Source organism: Vigna radiata, chromosome 3, assembly GCF_000741045.1.
Source record: "Vigna radiata var. radiata cultivar VC1973A chromosome 3, Vradiata_ver6, whole genome shotgun sequence".
NCBI lineage: Eukaryota > Viridiplantae > Streptophyta > Magnoliopsida > Fabales > Fabaceae > Vigna > Vigna radiata.
In genome coordinates, this window is record NC_028353.1 from 5,014,363 (window position 1) to 5,035,169 (window position 20,807).

Sequence of the window (20,807 nt, forward strand, 5' to 3'; positions counted from 1 at the left end):
CACTATTGTTATTTTTTTAGCAGGAGCTTGTTAAGTCATCTAAACTTCTTTTCTTAATTTTAAGTGATTAATTTGTACGGAAAATGTCGGGGAAAGATTTTAAGTACTTTATGTGGTTCACTACAAAATCCTTAGCTTTCTTCATAAATCTTTTTCTGAAAAATCAATCATAAAATCAAATAAACAAAGTTCTTGGAGTAATTATAGTCTTGTTGTATATGATTTTACCTAAATTTACTCTCAAATTATATGAAGTTGCTCATGGTAAGAAAAGACCACATGGAAAAATCATCTATTTGAAATGATATTTCTTGTCTAACTCGGATATAATTTATTTCTTCTGCAACACGTGATCATTTGGTTTATCTGAATTTTATTTGCATTAGAATCTGGTTTTAATGCCCTTCCCAGCAAGTTGATAATTTCTTCATACATCCTAAAAAAACTTACGCTACACCCCTTTTTTACATTCTAAAATACGTTTTCAAAATATCAAAAAGAGGCTGGAGATGAGTTGTATAATATTAAGGTTGTTTATTCGTGCGTCATTTCGGATTTTATTTTTTGAAATGCACTAAATCAATTCTAGAAACATTTTTCTGGAAAATACTCATCCATTTCTTTTGGAAGATACTCACCCATTCCTATTCTGGATAAAATTTCCCGAAAGTTTTGATAGAGTGCAGAAAGAAAATCGATAGGGTGCAGCCTAATGTTAAACCCAAACAAAGGAGTTTAAGTGAATGATATTTGGGTTAAGAAAAATAACGGGTGGTGCAAAGAGTAAAGAGATCATGCAAGTGATAAATCTGGACAAAGGTTTTTAAACATGTACAACATGGTCGATGTCTTAGTAGTTCCAAATTGAACGTGTACTTGGAAAATTGTTACTGGAGATGTAAATGAATTCAGTTGTTTATGAACTATTTGAATGTTATTATTTAAATATTTAATCAAACTTGTGTATTCAATTGATTATTAATTAAACTAAGTTGACAATGACTTAAAAACGTTCGTCCAAAGATGGTAAATTCAAATTAACAATTTTTAAATCATTCGTTTCTTTAAATTGCAGATGATGAATGTTAGACACATACTTTTAATAAGTAGACAATCATATAGTATTTAAATGTTTATTAAATACTAAAATTGTATAATTAAATAATAATTCAATAAAATTTCATTAATATAAAAAAATTATAAACTAGACATCCAAGCTACGTTTAAGGTTGCTTTTTGTAACATGTCTAGTTTAATTTTTTTATCAGCATTTCAATGCTAATAAATATTCGTGCAGAAACATGCCAATTGTTTAAAAAGACAAAAACTTTAGAAAATACAAAAAAATCATGCCATGCCATGTTCTTTTGCTTTTGAAGGCGAACAACATGTCACGTTGAAATGAACTAACAAGGTGAATGAGTTTGAGCAGTTAATGTATGGAATCTTTTAAACAGATTACAAGGTTTGGTGCACAGTGGGAGTAGAAAGATATCTATCAGTAGACGAATTACTTTTTAACTGATATACTTTACTTCTTCTGAAGACTGATTGAAAATAAGAGAAGGGAAAATTTGAACAATACATTACAGAAGACGTAATCTGATTGAAGTTTTGAAAATGTGAGTTGGGACGTAAGGGACCTTAAACATCCTGAAGAAGGCTTGGAACGTGGCTAATGTCAGTAGCAAGTGATGTAGGAAATCTTAGAAGTAGATATTGTATAATGAAAGGTTTGATTGGGGTGATAACAAGTTGTCAAGATTGTTGGGTGAATGGAACATATAATATGATGATTATGAAACCATATGAGTCACAGCATGTGTTGTTGTCTGAAAATTTGTCGTTAAGTAAAATGCTTACCCAACTCACTATCATGAGCGTTGTTAACGTACCATGGAATATGTCATCTTGACAAAGCCATTTTGAATCCAACCCATTATGCTGCTACACTCACATTTCTTACTTTATAGTTTTAACAAATTAAAGGGACCAAGGTTTGGTCCCCATTACGGATAGCAAGCACTTGAGCACCATGCACACTCCTCTTTTCTGTCATTTTCCTGTGCTGTACTTGATTTTTGTGCCTCACTTGTCCACAAACTCATCCCACATTTAGATCCTTCTCCGATTCTCACCTGCTGTCTACTTCAATGCCATGCACGTTTGTGCAACCATCATGTGATCTTAGCTCAATAATGTTTGTCCCCTTCATATGCCTTTGCCATTCCACCATTGGGATCATAACCAATCAATATTTAGGATTTCCATGAAAGGGATGCTGCATCTTGTTCAGTGCCTGATTGTGATATGTCTCAGATGGTCAAAGAGGTTAAAGTGCTACAAGATTCATGCCACCGCCACCGCTGTGCTATCAGTGTTGGAAAGTGATAGAATTTTAACAGGACCATTTGTTGCCCTCAAAAAAACCTTTTTTTTTTTTTTTATTGTTAATAATATCCCATTTTGCACCTAGAAAAGTGCTTGAGTAAAGCTAACTCTTGTTTACTACATCAAGGCAATACATCTTGATTCAAAGAGGTTCAGTTTCAGCCTGATAGCAATGTTTTTTTATTTTTTATTTTTGGTAGTTGCTTAAATCTACTGCTACGTAAGGAGGTGTGAGCATTGACATTCATTTTTGTTGATTCTTTGGAGGAAAAGTTGGCTTCAATAAATTAAAAAGGATGAGCATAGGTTCATCCATTTCAATATCGTTCCTGTATTTGTCTCTGTCATTTTACTTAGTAACATTCATAAAGACAAGAAGATATATTCTTGAATTGGAAAGGAAAGAGGGGGTAGGGATGATACACAAACTATACTATGGTCAAAGCAAAAATGCCAATAATTATAATGGGTATATGGCTAATAATCCTGTAGCTGGTAATATATCATTTGAATGGCTAGCCTTCTCTTTCATCATCTTTTGGTCTTGTTGAAGAACTTGAACCTGAGGCCATTCCAATGACTTGGGTGTGTGTGAACCTTTGCAACTGAATCATTCGCGCATAAATCCCATCGGGGTGATTTTTCAACAACTGTGAATGGGAGCCTTGCTCAGCCACTTTTCCATCATCAATCACAGCAATCAGATTGGCATTCCTTATAGTTGATAGCCTGTGTGCAACAATGATGGTTGTTTTTCCAGAGGAGGCACGGTCTAGAGCATCCTGAACCGACCTCTCAGATTCAGCATCAAGTGCACTTGTGGCCTCATCAAGAAGCATAAGCTCAGCTTTCCTCACAAAAGCTCGAGCAACTGCTATTCTTTGCTTTTGTCCTCCAGATAGCTGAACACCTCTCTCCCCAACAAATGTTTTGTATCCATCAGGCAAAGCAGATATGAACTTGTGTGCATTGGCAAGAGTTGCAGCTTCAATTATCTCAGCTTCACTGGCTGACTCATGCCCATAAGCAATGTTTTCATAAATTGTAGTAGCAAACAAGCATGGCTCCTGAGGTACCACTGAAATGTGCCTTCTTAAGGACTTCAGATTGTATTTCCTTATGTCCTTGCCATCAATCATGACCCGACCAGATGTTGGATCATAGAATCTCTGTATAAGTGCAATAACTGAGCTCTTACCACAGCCACTAGGTCCTACAAGAGCAAGAGTTTTGCCGGCCCTTGCACGAAGACTGAGGTCTCGAAAAACTGGCATGTCAGGGCGAGTTGGATAGAAGAAATCTACATGCTTAAGTTCAACTTCACCACGGAGACGATCAGGAAAAGGAGTGGCGTCTTGATCATCGGGTTCAATTTCAGTCCTACGGTCAAGGAGTTCAAAGACTGACCTCATGGCTCGGCCTCCTTTGATAAAGTCAGGAGCCAGTGTTAAAGTTTCAGCAGCACCGTTTGCAGAAACCATTAGGACCATAAAAACTCGGATTGTTTTAGAGAAGTCAGAAATGCCATGCTTCACTAGCCAAGAAGCATACCAAAGACCAAGTGCATAGGAAGCATAAAGTGCAAACTGAGCTACACCATATCCACTTCCTGAAATTTGTCCCTTCCAAAAGCAACGCTTTAGTGGAGCCTGGAGATTCGAGGTGAAAAGACCCACAATTTTTCTTTCTGAATTGAAGGCTGCAACAGTCCTTACATTGGCTATAGCTTCTCCTGCAAGTTGTGTAGCCTTTGCATGAGCAGCTTCCAGGTCACCAGAGAAACCAGTCATGAACATTTTCTGTACAACACACAAGAATACAAATGAAAACACAGAATTGAATCACAAAGAGTGTCAACAAAGAAATGAACAAAAAAAAAAACCTGCAATACAGTGGCTGCAACAACAATAGGGAAGACAGCTATGAGGACAAGGGCAAGGCGCCACTGCAACACAAAGCCTGCAGTACAGGCAACTAGCATAAGTGCAGTGTTCTGCACAATTACTGAAATTCGATCTCCAATGGCTGATCTGACATTGTTGGCATCAAGAGCCAGCCTTGCGGCAATCCTGGCACTCTCATTCTCCTCCTGATCAAACCACGCCATTTCATTTTTGAGCACCGCCGTAAGCATTTTCTCCCTCACACGTTTGGTAAGATTTTCCCCAACAATGTCCCAGAAGAAATGTTGCAGCGTGTTGAAGAGAAGTGCGGTTGATGAAAGTCCAATCAACAAGTAACAGTACTTTTCTATTTCACGGATCATGTATCTGTGGTCTGGATTGTAGTACACACTGAGGACAGCACTAAGAACATAAGCAAAGAAGGCACTGAGAGATCCACAAATAACAGATCCTATAGAGCCAATTAAAGCATAAAGCCATTCAGGAGAGTTCATTTTTGCAAGTCTCCAGAAGGAACTAGCTTGCTCCTTGAAAGCCAGCTTTTCAAGCCTGTAATTTGAATGTGATGCATCTAGGGACAGACTAAAATCAGATGTAGAGAAATCAGACAGCCTACGCGAGTATGGTGACCGTCCGTAAGAAGAATTCCTAGCAATTATTGGTGAGCTGACAGAGTTTCTGGCACTTGAAGGCCTGCAAATGAAAATTTAGTGGCCAAATGATGAATAATCTTTCATAAACTACGAAAATAAACTTCAATCAGTTTTTTCAAAGAATGCCAATGCTGAATATTAGTGAAAGCTACCTTGCACTGCTCTTTCTGGCATTACTCATTGCAGTTTCATGAGCCATCTCCTGCATCTTTATAAGCTTGGCATAGACTCCATTTTCACCTTTTGAGAACAGCTCATCATGAGTTCCAATTTCAGAAACACTTCCTTGCTGAAGAACAGCAACAAGATCAGCTTTGCGAATTGTGGAGAGGCGATGGGCAATGACAAGAGTTGTTCTGCCAATCATGAACCGGTCAAGGGCTTCTTGCACCAGTTTTTCTGACTCTGAGTCCAATGCACTTGTTGCTTCATCTAGGAGAAGAATTGCAGGGTTTTTCAGCATTGCCCTTGCTATTGCTATCCTCTGTTTTTGCCCTCCAGAAAGTTGCAGCCCCCTTTCTCCGACCTGCCAACACAATACATTTTAACTTCATCAGACATCAGTCTAACAATTTTTCATTTTCAAAGCCTATGTTTAGATTGACAATGTTTGGCATGTTTAAGACAGATGAAATGGAATGAAATCTACTAAAATGTATTCTAATTCATTTCATACAATATCTCTTCATATTTCTTCCACAAATTCCCAGCCATTGGACGGAAACAACAACTCCATTATTCTCTTACCATTTCATTCATCCACTTCCAGAACAAGTGAAGGAAAACTTTACCTGGATCTATATATCTATCTATCATAAAATAATCAAGCAATTGAATTGTATTTCCATTCAATTCAGTTAAACTTTCATCCTACTCCACTCATCATTTTATTTCCAAACAGAGGTGAAGACTCTTGTTCCTTGGTGGGGAATAAGGTTACTCTCAATGAAGAAGTCCAGGACTAAAATTGTGAATATACTACCTCTTACTGTTTCATCATCTTTCAGTCAACGATAATTAGTTTATTAAGAGTCCTATCCATAAGTTATACATACTGGTGTGGAGTCTAATTGAGAAGAATTTTCATGGTCTTCATTTTTTGTTATATCGGTTGGTCGGTTGTCACGTCCTTATTTAAGAATGAACATGCACGTTGACAGAAGCATGTTACCCTCTTTGCCTTTTTGAGATGCAAGGCATGAACATGCACTTCCTGGCTTTGACTTCTGAACAAATCTTATTTTTATTTTTTTAAATGAAGACGAGGTCTGTTTTTTGACCAAATAAATGTAAATAGTCCAGACAATACTCTATTGGTAACAATACATTTACATTTTATTATCCACTTTTTCTATTTTGGAACTTATATTTTATTTTATACAATTTATAATAAAAAGTGACTGATAAGTGAGAACCGTGGAAACAATCAAATGCTTTCTGTAGTTCCACACCAAAGATTCAAAAATCCAATGATCATTGCACACGCAATTACTGAAGCCATTTTCATAAAACATAGATGGCTAACCTGGGTTTCATAGCCTTCAGGAAGTTTAATGATGAAGGAATGCGCATTAGCAACCCTAGCAGCTTCTTCAATCTCAACCTGGTTTGCATCAGGCCTACCCAACAGTATATTTTCTCGTATTGTGGTTGCAAACAAAGCTGGCTCTTGGCTCACTAATCCTATCTGCTGCCTCAACCATCTAAGCTTCAAAGTTTTAATGTCATGCCCATCTAATACAACTTGTCCTGCACACATTTTTTTTTTTTCTCAATCTCAAAAAGTCCAAACAAACTAGTCAAACTCTAATTTTGAAAGTTTACCTGAAGTTGGGTCGTAGAATCTCTCAATGAGGGAGACAACAGTGCTCTTACCAGAGCCGCTGCTACCCACGAGAGCTATGGTTTTGCCAGCAGGCACATTCAAGGAGAAATCATTGAGGATCCGAACCTCTGGCCTAGATGGGTAAGAAAAGTCTACATTTTTCAGTTCCACAAGTCCAGTAACAGTCTCTAGTTCAATGCCAGATTCGCTATTTCGATCAATACTCGGCTTGTGATCAATTATACGGAAAATCTTTGCAGCAGCTACTCTGGCCTTCGTAAATGCAGCCATGCTTGGTGCAGATTGCCCCAAACCCCTGTGTGTACAACAATCAAATCCTTAAACATGTTACTAAATGAATGGTTGTTCAATGGCCATAACACAAAAATGCACAGGAGTACTAGGACTCACAATCCACCGATCATAACAGCAAACATGGTTGCAATTGCAAGTCCTCCATTGGTGGCATGGTGCCTAACAAGATAACCTCCATACCACAGCAGAAGTGCATAACAGCAGAAAACAACAAAGTAGGTGGCCCCCAATCCCATTCCCTTTGCAAACCCAGTTTTGTAACCAAGCTTCTGTGCAACCCTCAAGGCTGATGAATAGGCCTGTAATGCTCTGGACTCCCCAACGAAGGCCAGCACCACTCGGATTTGTGCAACCGTCTACAATGCAAAAACAATGAGAGAAGTAATGTGATGCTGATTCGAATCAAATTCAATAAACAAAGTTTCTCAACTTTGTCATACTCTTAAGTCTTACCTGTTCCACTATGTTGCCAGCTTGAGCGAGAGCTTCTTGGCTCTTGCCAGAGAGCTTGGCCAAGGTGGTGGTGTGAATGCCTCCAATCACAGCTATCATAGGTACAACAGCAAGAGTGACAAGAGCCAATTGCCACACAGCAGTAAAACCCACAACAAAGCCAGAAACAAACGTAGCCATGTAGTGAATGAAATTCCCCAACTGCACATCAACCACCAACCATCAAAAAAAGAAAATAAAAATAAAAAAACTAGTTCAAATCTAATAGCAAAGCCAAACAAAGTAAAGAATTCTTCAACTTGCTACTACACCTTCTCACTAATGGCATCCTGGACCATGACAGCATCGCTGTTGATGGCGAAAACAACATCGGAAGTCCGCACATCAGTGTCGAAGAACTGAATGTCCTGGTTCAACGCAGTCTCCAGATACTTGATTCTCATCTTGGTGGATTGACGCTCCCCACTCCACATCCAACACGAAATCTCTGCAACAACTCAAAACCCATCAATGAAAATTCAAAGCCAAAAACCAGAAACAAAGCATAGAGACGCAATTCAATTCAACTCACTCACCTGCCCAGGATGATGCCCATATTGCAGCCCCCACCACCAGGAAGTAAAATGCATACTGCAAAAATATCACACAAAACAACTCATTCACATAAACTCCAACAACAACAAAAAACACCCAACTCTAACAATACTCCCGAGTTTCGTTTGTGATGGTTGTTATGTTTAATTGTTACCTTAACCACTTCCTGAGTCATCTTGTCCACATCATTAGCATTGGAGCCAAAGGAATTGACAAGATCCGCAAAGAAGCGAAGAAAGATAGGCAGTGAACAGCCGTGCACAACTGCTCCAACCGTTCCAATTCCCATGAGAACATAATCCAACCCATCAGCGAATCTGAAAAGCTCTCCGAACCCAACAGAGGGAACACTCTCTGCCTTCTCCCCACCAATGGAACCACCGTTCATAGTAACCGCAGCAGAAGCAGCAGAAGCAGCAGAAGCAGCAGCATCTTTGTTGGGTTGTTCACGAGCAGTCTCCATTTCCCTTGGAACTTGGTCTTGTTGTTGTTGTAGTTGTGAAGTTGCAGCATCAGGAACAAGCTCAAGGCCTTGCATTTCTGACCATTTCCACTGCTCTATGGTTTTTATCTCCTCAGAATCTTTTGACATTTGAAGAATTGTTTATGCACACTTCCCACCCTCCCCTCTCTACTTTATTGTCTCACTCTACCACTCCTAACTCATGCTAGTACTGCTAACCAACTCTTCTGGTCTCTCGTAATCTCTCTTTCTCTATTATTTATTATTATTGGTGGAACTATTTTGATCTGGCTAAAGCTTCTTAATTTCACTCCTTTTATTCTTCATTCTTCTCGTTGTTCGTCCCAGGGAGTTATGGGCACATTCCTTCCTTCCTTCCTAGATTATCTTCTTCTTGAGTTGAGTCCAGTTTAGTGAGTGTTAAGTTAAGTGGGTTAACGTGGAGTTTTCCTGTAAAAAATACCGAAAGTGACACATGGTGAGAACCTAGACAGAGAAAAGTTTCGAGACATTCATTGAGATAATGAGATAGAGAGATAGAGAGAGAGAGAGTTTTGAATTTCCACCCGACAATCAACACTGTTCTCACTAAACTTCGAGATCAATTTTTGACTCTATCATATGCAATACAGAACAGGATTATAGTATTATTCATGTACGTATTTTTCACATTTTCACTTTTAGAATAACAACAATAGCTTTCACACGTTAAAGTCCCTCACCGTTTAAATCTTTTTATTAGATCTGTAAATTTAAAATGTTATCATCTTTTATATTTTCTGATGCCACAATTAATTTTTAACGATTTTAAACTGCATTACAGTTTAACTCCAATATTCAACCATTATCTTTTTGCAAATTTAATGACTTATGTTCTGTAGTTCATGTTTGTCAAATTCCACTTTTATCCCTTTTCATGTTACCCTTCTTTTAATTTAAAAGTGGTTCCTTTTTTAATGGAATAATTTCTTGGTCAAAAAAATAATTAGCAGTTTATTCTTGAAGTTAATAATTTACAAAAATAAAAACTAAAAAAATTGCACAAGAAATTTATAGCTACTTGTCCCAATCAGAACCAAGGAGTCTGCTTTGCACCTTTGTCACATCTCCTCCTCTTTGTGCGCCACTTTTCTCTACTCCAACCCACAAAACCTAAAAAAAGGAAGAAAAGAAAGCACGTCACATAAAAGAACAGCCATTTTTTTTTTTCAAGAATAAAGCATTTATGCACATGATCTACCACCAATTATTTTTATGCTTTCTACCCAGATAAATAATTTTAAAAGGGTATTCGGTTTTAAAATCTATGTGGAAAAAAAAAATAAAAATGGTTAACCCAGAAACGTGTTTGTTCTTAGGCTGCAAACCTAAATATTTGCAGTAACATTAAAACCATGAAACATTTTAGGAATCTTATGTACTGAAGATGAAGAAAGCCATGTACTTGCACCACATTTGTCAGGCAATCCTCAACGTATCTGGGGATTCCTCCAATTTTTCAGAATTGTATAGTGAAAAAGACAGCAAATAATGATTTTTTAAGTGGGAACTATATCTTGTAGTAGAGTTTAATTAAAATATTAGGAATTTAGGATTATTATTATTATTATTTTTGACATTTTGAATCTTCAAATAGCAAAATTAACGTCTACTCCATCAGAGACTATAAAGTAAAGCAGCATCTTACAATTACATCACGCTCTGAGTTTGATTAAGATCAGCAACAACAGCAACAGCAGGGTCAGCTCCTCTTTTTAGCTTAAAAACAATAACGTGTCTGAACTTCTGACACTGTTAAATTCCTTTTAGCTTTTGAGACTCTTTTCCTTTTTTTTCCCAATTGCAATTAGTGACATGACATTTTGGCAAGGCAATAATTATACCAATATAATATTAATATACACAATAACAGATTTTCTTTTCTATTTTTTTTTTTAAGATTGACGTGAAACCGAAGGAAACCAAACCAGTAAGGAAGAATGGCTGAACATATTGGTATTATTGTAAAGAAAAGAGGAAAAAATAGAAAGGGGTATGTTTGATTTCTCTGTTTTCTTCTTTTTCACGCTTACCGTACAGTGTTGTTTGTGGTGGAACCAGAAAAAGAGCATCATCTCACCATTGCAGTTCCTTCTACAAAATATTAATGGTAATTCCTTTTCTCTTTTGTTTGCATATTTACTATGCTATCTGCAATTCTGTAGTTAATGCATTATGATATTAATTTTGGTTGTACTAATGAAAAGCTTCTCACTTATTTAATTCAGATTTCGTAATGAAATAAAACAATAACATTTATTTCACACTTTATTGTCTTTTTACTATTCATTTTATTCGATTTCGGACAAATTTTAATAAATAGTTCAATTCTGTCTCATTTTAAAATATATCTTATTTATTTTGTGTTAAGATTTATTTAAATCGGGGAAGTTAATTACCAACACTTTTAAAATTCACCAAAAAAGTTGTAACCGATAACGTTGTCATAGATAGTAACATTGCTATGTCAATTTACACTACACAGAAAATATAAAATGAAGTTGATTTAAAAAAAATAATCAGAGATTAAATTACTTTGATGCTTAATATCGTGACAAAATTTAATTTAATATAATAAACAATAAGGAAAAAAAAAGGTAAGCCTTTAGTTTAGATATTATTAATAATTAATATTGAAAATTATACACTATTATTCGGTAATAAAATATTCATAAAATTAAGTTCCCACACTTAAAGTTTATGTTAATGTACGAGAAAAATCTTATAATCAAAGACTAAAATATAAAGAATTGAAAAAAAAAAAAGGTAGTGAGAAAACTAGTTCCCACTCAAATTGTAAGTGTTACATTATGATTCGATATTTAAAAAGTCATAAATGGATAATTAAATATACTAAATTTATTCACTTTTGTAATAATTGTTATAAAAAGTCATACACTATATTTAACCTCTTAAATGGATAATTAAATCTATTCACATGCATATATGTAATGTTACTAGACTTGAGAAAATTTAAGTGTTGGTGAACTTCTATGTTAGATATAATAAAACAGTTGAATATTTTATAAAATAAAACACTAATAAATTTATTATTTTGGATATCATTTTTGTATGAATTGAAATATTAAATCTATTTAATAAATCTATCTGTTAATTGAATTTTAAATTAAAATATATTCTAACTCATATTTTGATATTATGTTAAAAAATAGTTTTAAATTTAATTTAATTTTAAAACTTAATTTATAAGATGAAATTTATATTTATTTATATATTTTAAACTGACTGTATAATTAATTGGCGTAGAAGTTTTAACAGTTTAAGAAAAACTTAACATGAAAAAGAAAAAATAATGTGATGGCAATGAATGTGAGTAGGAATACGTAGAGAGAGATGTAGATGTAACAGCTTATGTGTATATAAATGGAACGTGGAAAGTCGTAAAATGCAAGCTGAAAAAGTGAGTTTCTGCTTTGCTTTTTTTTCTCTTTAACTTCTTCCCAACGCCATGCACTCCATGCATAAACCCTGTATCTGCTACAACTTATTTACTTCCTCTTTTAAACTAATACTTTAAAATTACTTCAATTTTCTCTTTTAATTTTAATTCATGAATTTAATAATTGGATGGTATACTCACTTTCATGAATGGAAGAGAGTTGGTAAATCATAACAAATAATCAATTCCATTTTTTACTCAATCATGAGATTGAAAATTTTCAAACAGACACTTCAATGTTTTTAAATAAAGAAGAATGAAAGTTAGTACATTTTTATAGGTGCTTCTCTGTTTTGACTATGAATTATGCTAATCATAAAGAAGAATGAAAGTTAGTACAAATGGCTTTAAGTGAGAGAGAATGATAACACTATGCATTAAAATTAAATGTAAGTATAGTATTTAATCTTCATGCAAATTTTTTAGAATTTATAGTGTAGGAGATCTTCTTTCTTTCTTTCTTATACGCGAGTCTATCATTTTTATCTTGCACATAAACAAATTATATAAGGTGTTGGAAGTTTAAATTGAGGATTATGTGATTTGGCCCCACTAATAGAGAGGATGAAGATTCTAAAGAGGTAGGATTTGTAGACACAGAAAAGAAAGGGGAAAACATATTAATATAGTATGGTGAAGAATTCCACTTTGAGAACAATTTGATCAATCAATTCCTTGTCTTGAGCGTTACATAAGAAATAAAATAGGGTTTGATGATAGAGGTATGAAATAAAATAAAGGGAAAAAAAGTCAAATAAATTTCCACATTGTTTGTTAAAAGATTAGGTGAAAAGAAAAAGGGGTCGGTGATCAAACTTCCATAAAAAAAGTAAACTAATCATATTTTATTCTCTCATAATGACCCAAGTAAGGGTGATGATATCCATAATTGATTTTTGCATACTTGTGCCATATATTAGACCATTAAAGTTAACCCAAATACAACAAATACTCAAGTATCCACTCAAATACTTCTCTCAAAAGTGGTGTTTTGTGACACTAATTATGTCATTCCATTGTCTTTCTTGTGGCTGGCAGTGCACAAATTCTGTATATTTAAACCATCAAAAAGAGATCATGTGATCTTAATTATTAAGTTATGTTCATTTCATGCCTTCCATACACAACTTCTCTCACCATTTTCTTCCACAACTTTTTATTCAATTTTCAACTTAGCAGTCTACTATTCAATACCATGAATTACAGGAATTATGATTGCAAGCGTCATATGTATTATTTATTTGACGAATAGTATATGAATTACATCCAAGTTGAAAAACAAGACTAGTATAGCAGAAGGCAACAACTTTAGCAGAGCCTTTTCCATTTCTTGAGCAGTGCAAAGCAGAGTTGAAGTCTTGATTGTGCGTTGAATCTCATCAATCACTAAATTAACATAATGTCTGAAAAGGGATAATATGTGTTTGCAATTATATGTTTTGTCAGCTTAGGGATGACTTATCAACATTTCCATAATGCTTCTATATATTTCATCATACATACCATTTATTTCTTTTTAATAACTATTTATTTATATATATGATATTGGTATATTTTTAATTCAAAATTTTAAGATAATCAATTGGTATCTTGTTTTTATATATATGATTAGACATAATTATTTGACAAGTGATACAGAGGTGAATGAAATTGAGGTTTTTTTCTTGATCCCCTTTCTTCTTCGACCCACCATCACCATCTTAACACCTTATTCATTCTTACATTATTCATCACCTCCAACCATAATTGCACCACCACCTGATTCAGGGTTCTTGTCCAAAAAGAGAGAAACTGCATGAAAGAAGAAATGAGGGAAACTAATTGCACACAATATTTTAAAAAATGGTTTACCTCATATTTTTTGTAATTAGACTTAAAAAGACTTACTTATGTCAGATCCCAACGTAAGGGAAACTTTTTATGTTTAATCACAAAAAGTAATATGTAAAATAGTTGTTTTTATTTATAAAAATATCACTACATATTTTAGTATATAACTTTTTATAGTTGAACATAAATCATGGGACATAATTGGTCCATTTTACACTAGTGATAAAATGCTTTGTCAAAAACATTTTATGATGGAAGTGATCATTTATAAGTATTTGTCATGAATCAGAGGTCATTTATTGGTTATCATGACAAATTATAGTTATGAAAAATAGTAATAATATGAAGTGATATTAAAAATAAAATGAAAGATTGAGGATAAAATATTTCTAATTGGATTGGATATTGATGTTAAGTTGGTGAAAATCCTCAAAAAAAAAAATATAGTTTGATTTAGAAAAGTTATATGCTTTGATACCGAGATTTAACGAACAATTTTAAAAATAAACTATATAATGTCTAATTTTACAATTACGATGACAATGGAACAAATAAAATAATAGATAGAAAAGTTATAAGAAAGGTAACTCATATGATGGACATCAAGAATCGATACTATAAAAATTCATATGATTAATTTAATCGTATTAACTTCGTTAGAATACTGAACTTGTATGTATTAACGAGTTTAATTGATATTTTTTATTTATTGACTTTAAAAAAATAAAGATAAAATATAATTTATAAGTTTAATACTTATATTTACCATTAAAATTAGAGAACTATCGTGTTTGAGTGCTTCTCATTTCTCTTTCTTCATGAATCAGTGTTTCGAAATATAAGATCAAGATCAATGTTCAATATCTAGATAATAGTTCAAAGAAGTTATTTATAGCCGTTCATCTAACATTGTCCCGTGAACGCCAGCCTAATGTATTGGAATGACAAAGTCAGTTCAATTTTTGACAATTCAAATATTAATGACATAATAAATACAATCACTTATCAATACTATATTTATAGATTTCAGAATGAACATTTGATCAACAATAACTTAATTACGACTTAATTAATAATAATCACACTTTATCTTAAATTTTGTAGTATTAGAGTTAATCTCTGTCAATTAACTTGTGTCCAATTCCATGATATTCTGATGACAAGAATAATTGGTAAAAGTGTCTAATTAACGGTTGACCGTTTGATATATGACTAACCAAATAGTCATAAGTTATAATAAATATTTATAATAAATAGTCATAAGAAACTGCTTAATCAATTAAATATTATAGTGAAATGAAAATTATTTCTACTAATTTAAAATAAATGTGATTTCTGTTTCATTTTATCTACTCTCTCAATTAAGAAAAAGGCAATACATTTATATAAGTTTACTGTTGGAAAATGGTAAGAGCCTTATTCTTTTTTTCGTAACTACTCCATTGAAATTCCAGTTGAAAGGAATGTTATATATTTTTTTTCTTAGTAACAGCTCCATTGAAGTTACAACTAAAAGGAAAATAAAATATATACCCGTTTAACAACTATGTCTTTCCAAAAAGAGTCTCTTAAAATTACAAATTTAACATTTATATTCAATGAAAACATATTTATCAACCAGTATTTTGGAGGTTACATTTCTTTCAATAAAGTTTCTTGATAAAATTTGGCAATTCCTTATAACAAAGTATCAACATATGGATGGCAAGGTGGGTTTTCCCAACTAGTGAACTGGTCAGTTAAACTTTTTTATTTATCATAACTAAAATAAAAGTTATAATTTATTATATTCTTTAAATGATACAAATACATAAATATCTTATAATTTAAATTATGAAAACGTATAAATTATAAGGTCTGAGATATTGTAAAACTCATCCCATAATAGCCATATTTTAATATATAATTCGAGTCTAGACTTAGGCAACTAAGTCAAAATTCTGATATGTACATACATATTTGCTTTTGATTATCGTCCAAATTCTGATATTTTTTTCTCTGCCTAGGAATGCGAATTTGGTTACAGAGGGTTGATAATTTGTGTTTAATAAGAATTTGTTCCCACCATAGACGATTGTTTATGATTTTGAAGTGAGAGCAGACAATAACCTCGTTTGTGGTGTAATATTTTTTGTGCTGTCCTCTCTCATGTTGTTGTTCGAATTGAAAGATTTTGTCAAGAGTTGACAAGCATAGAGGTGTTTGAAAATCCCATCTCACTGCAGAATTGTCCAAACTCTCAACAACCATGCATGACTTTCCAAACCCCTCTTTTTGATAACTTACTCACTAATTTATATGTTCTCTCAGATCAGAAGCAACTTTTGCCTTTAAAATTCCTTTTCAACCTTTTCTTTGATTAAAGCGATACCTAATAATGGCAAATAATGTCAAAATCCCAGCAATTATCAGTGCCAAATCTTGTCATCAACACTTGGATTTTGTAGCCAAAATTTCCACCAACAGACATGCATGGACATCCTTGTGACAAGCTGATATCTTAGTTGTTCTTAATTTTATTATATAAATTAATGATATTAATAAATATACACTAGTAATATTTTATATTATATATAATTGTAAAAAAGATGTACATATATTCCCTAGCTACACAAGTAGGAAACTGAGGTCATGTTACAACTAGGAATATTCTCTTTATAATTTTTAAAACTTGTATGGATATAAATGATCACACTTTTCTAAAGAATACCATGTTCTTAGAATATAACGTTGGTGTGTTTAAGAAGGTGAAATAATCGAGATATGGTGACATTTGAGTCTCTCTTTCGACGAGTGCTTCTAGGTTGTCCACATCTTTGTCTAAAGAAATCTCTGCCCACTTACTTAGTGCTTGAGTGGTCATTTTAAAGCTGAATATCAATAAAAACTTTAAAATCTTTCTTTCTTTCTTATTTTTCCCTAAGATTTTAAGCATCTTGTCATTTTCTTTATTTACTAAATATTGATTTCAAATATCTAGATTAATTCATTTAATTGTTTAAATTTTAAAGCCTTAATTTGGATAGGGTAATTTAATTTCTACTCTATATATTAATTTTAAATATATAAGGTATATAGATGCGAGACACTAGAGAATTTAAATATCTTTAAACACTTTAAATTTCTTACAAAAGTGAAATACCTTCTAAGAAAATTTTAAGTTATCCAAATTTGAGCATTATTTTCAATGAATATGATCAATTTTATCTTTTTTACAAAATATAGTTTTTTCACATAAAATTTAACAGAATTATTAATTAATTTGAAAATAAATATTTTATTTACATTTTTTACTTGAAAGCGAAACAACTCATCGTTTAAGTACTACTTATACTTCATCTTTTATTATAGGCTTTTTCATCCAAATCAAAGAAATTATGGATTCTCTTTATTTTTTTTAAGTATCGATTAAGGTTCATTTTAGAAAGAAAGACATATAATATATTTTTTTTAAATTTCTATATCATAATAATTGAATATTCCTAAATGAATTAAAAATTAGGTAAAAAGTAAGTGAATATAGATCAATAATTAATATTGCGTTGACTTCAAAGATTACATTTAAATAAATATTTATAATTAAATAAAAAGAAATCTTTGAAAAAAACGTAAAGATATTATTGTAAAAAACGAACAATAGAAAAGTAGAACTGTCAGAAATCATAAACTAGTCGAATTGGATAAGGTAGATATTGATGAAAAAGAGAAAGGGTAGTAACTCATTGGTGAATGAGGTACTTTTTACCAATAATGAATATATAATTTAATCTTGGTATTAAAAAGAAGAAAGTAATGCAACTAAGTTGGTTTCACTATCACAAGCAAGAAACAATTAATTAATTAATTAATTAATTAATGAAAGAAGCAGAGGAATATTCCAGCTTGTTCTGAGCTGCCTCAAGAGATATAAATCCACCAAAGGGTCACTGAAAAAAGGAGTGATTTTTAAACTGAAGATCTTCATCTGACTAACATATTCCTTAGAGCTGCCAAAAACACAATAAAGCAGATAGAATGATAAAAGAAAATTTGATTACAAAAACATTATTACCAACTCATTCCTTCCATTTGTCAGCATTGCATATTTTTCCAGCTTTCTTATGATACCCTCATATGCTAACTCTATCATTTGCTTCCCATTAGGTTTTTTTCATCTGTTTTTCAAATAATTCAGAAACCCTTTTGTGGATTCCTATTGTTAAGAATCAAACAAAGGTCTTCCTTTTTGTGTAACAGGTATCCTCATATTGAGAAAAATCCTACCTAAGATATTTCATTCTTCCTAAAGTGGTCTACCCATCAGTTTATGTGTTTTTTTTTTTTCTCATCACATGGCTCCTCAGGTATCTTATTTAATTCCTGCCTGCAAGTACAGGTGTTTCATTTTAAGGGATGTTTAAAATTTAAATTGCTTTATTGCTGCACATGTCTGTCCTTCTAATTTAAGGTTGTCTAATTTCAAAGAATAGTTATGCTATGATAATTAATTTCGATTTGTAGGTATTTTGCTAGATGCAAGTTTCACGGTTATCTGTCAACATGGAAAAAAGTAAATTTATGTGATTAATTAATTTGAATAGCGAACACGTGAATAAAGTTTTGATGTTTAAGACGTTGACTCAAATAAAACCCAGATTAAGTTAGTATATGTATCCATGGAAATATAATTAATTAAAGAGTTGATTTGAAATAAATAAAAGGTTGAGGGAAGGAGAATCTTCTCTTGTAAGGGGTGGTTAGTAGGAGTTGAAAAAAAAAAAGTTATTGAGATAAAGTGAAGAAGGTTAAAAAATAGAATAATGATATTAAGATAATATTTTTTTATAACATTTAAATATTATCTACGCTACGTATTATTCTGTGATTGATAAAAAAGTATATATATAATTGGTGGCATTGTTTGATGAAGCGAGGGCAAAGGGACAAAATAATTTGAAGATGAGAAAAGGTAGGGAAAAGAGTTGGGTGTGATCCAAGATGGCAGCATAGTGAATGTGGTCTTGTTGTTGTTCCTTTTAATCATCAAAAACTATTTGTTTCATGCTGCCACTTGGTTTTGGTGTTCATGTGTCCATTTGGTTGTATGCACTTCAAATAAAATAGTTAATATTGTTATTACATGCTTCAAAAATATCATAAATACTTAATTCAAATTAATTATTAATATAAAATATTTCGTCAAAATACAAAATATTTTATTTCTTACCTCATGAATGTAACAGTGGTTTTACTAACATGAACAGATTTCAATTCTAAATAACATCAAATTAGTATAAAGTTATAAATGATAAATAATTACCTTTTATTTATTTTTCATTTTAAATTATATATTAAAATTATTCAAATATATATCAATTAAAAAAATTATATATATCACTTGAAATTCCTTTTTAAAGATGATTCAAAATTGGACATAATAAAGTCAAATTATTTTAATAATAAGTACAATTATCAATCATATGTTAAATAAATGATAATCATCCTTACAATCGTTGTCATTGGTGATCAATGATAATTTTGCTTATATTATTTATTTCAATCCCATTTTTATTTTTGGCAAGAATTTATTTATTTTTTCTTCTACTCTATCATTACTAATTCTTTTTCTAGTTAGTACTCATTGACAATTTTGTCTGTATTCTTTTGTCTAATCCTATTTTTATTTTAGGCAAAAAAAAAAAGAGTCATTATTTTTTTCTTATACTCTATTAGTAGTTTTTCTCATTCAAGATTCTAATACCTAAATTTTTTAAATTAAACAAACACATTACAATTAACCAAATGCATTATATATCTACACAAAAATACACTGGTGATCGAGATAAACAATAAAAGATGGCTTAAAGAGCAAAACTACAACAGATGACCCATATGAAAGTAAATAAGATAATATATAATGAGAATAAAGAGGAAAAAAAAGAAGAAAAAATAAATATACCATAAGAAGAATGTGAAGAGAATAAAACGACAAAAGTTGTATAAAAAAGACATAGAATGATGTTTATTAAAAAAAAAAAAACTGGCATCGTAAATACATATAATAACGGTTTAAAATTTAATTGTTCGTGTATATACACCAGTGAAAATACATATGTCATACGTGCATATGTTTTTATTTTTTATTTCTAAAAATATAATAAAATTATAATTATAAAACTAAATAAAAATGATTTTTATAATTTATACATAATTGTTATTTATTTTTTAGATTATTTTTATTTATTTAGTATATTAAATTTTCTTTATTTAATTTAAATATAACGGTAACACAAAAGAAAAATTCTATTTATATATATGTATCGATACTAACTATTATTAGTATAATTATCCTAAAAAAAATACACATTCTACAACACTACCTTTAGAATTGTAGTTGAAAAATTCTTCTTTATATTATTAATGATATGTCAATTAATGTTACAGAAATGGTTCTCATCAACTATTTTTACACCTGTATTTATTTAACCATGTAGACCAATTGAAAATTTTCAAAGACAAATTTAACTTAGGCCATAGTATATGGTTAGAGGGAGACATTTAACATTAAAAAGAAAAACAAAATCATGATCAGGATCAGGGAAGTCATGAAAGCATATTAAAATGTAACAACTTATTTTATTGGTAAAATATTATTTTTTGAGTATGTGTATGAGGAAAAAACGAAAATAAATGAAAAATAATCTATTAATTGAAACTTTGGGGAAAATATACAATAATTTGTATAAAGTTTCTTCACATCTTAGATTTTTATAAATTATATGTGTACAATAGAGGCGGACGAACGTGAACGGACGGACCAAGATCGATACCAGGGACGACCGGTCGAAAGAATCTGATCGAATCGGAAAAAGGACCTCCAGGGACGCCCATTCAACCAAGA

The 20,807-nt window shown here is 31.8% G+C and overlaps 1 protein-coding gene across 1 annotated transcript; it reads right to left on the minus strand.

The window, feature by feature from the left end:
- Positions 1-2,664: 2,664 nt before the first annotated feature.
- LOC106757605 (ABC transporter B family member 1) lies at positions 2,665-9,171 on the minus strand. The gene is made up of 10 exons (XM_014640307.2): positions 8,290-9,171; positions 8,117-8,171; positions 7,853-8,028; positions 7,542-7,742; positions 7,185-7,444; positions 6,773-7,089; positions 6,474-6,697; positions 5,101-5,474; positions 4,274-4,988; positions 2,665-4,190 (listed from the first exon to the last, which is right to left on the minus strand). The coding sequence occupies exons 1-10, from the start codon at positions 8,725-8,727 to the stop codon at positions 2,907-2,909; spliced, it is 4,044 nt and encodes a 1,347-aa protein (XP_014495793.1). The 5' UTR covers positions 8,728-9,171; the 3' UTR covers positions 2,665-2,906.
- Positions 9,172-20,807: the final 11,636 nt, after the last annotated feature.

Coding starts and splice junctions, on each gene's coding strand:
- LOC106757605 (XM_014640307.2), bottom strand. CDS start 8,727: ATGTCAAAAGATTCTGAGGAGATAAAAACCATAGAGCAGTGGAAATGG. Junction 6,698..6,772: donor ATTCTACGACCCAACTTCAG/GTAAACTTTCAA, acceptor AAATGTGTGCAG/GACAAGTTGTATTAGATGGG. Junction 5,475..6,473: donor CTGAAGGCTATGAAACCCAG/GTTAGCCATCTA, acceptor TTGTGTTGGCAG/GTCGGAGAAAGGGGGCTGCA.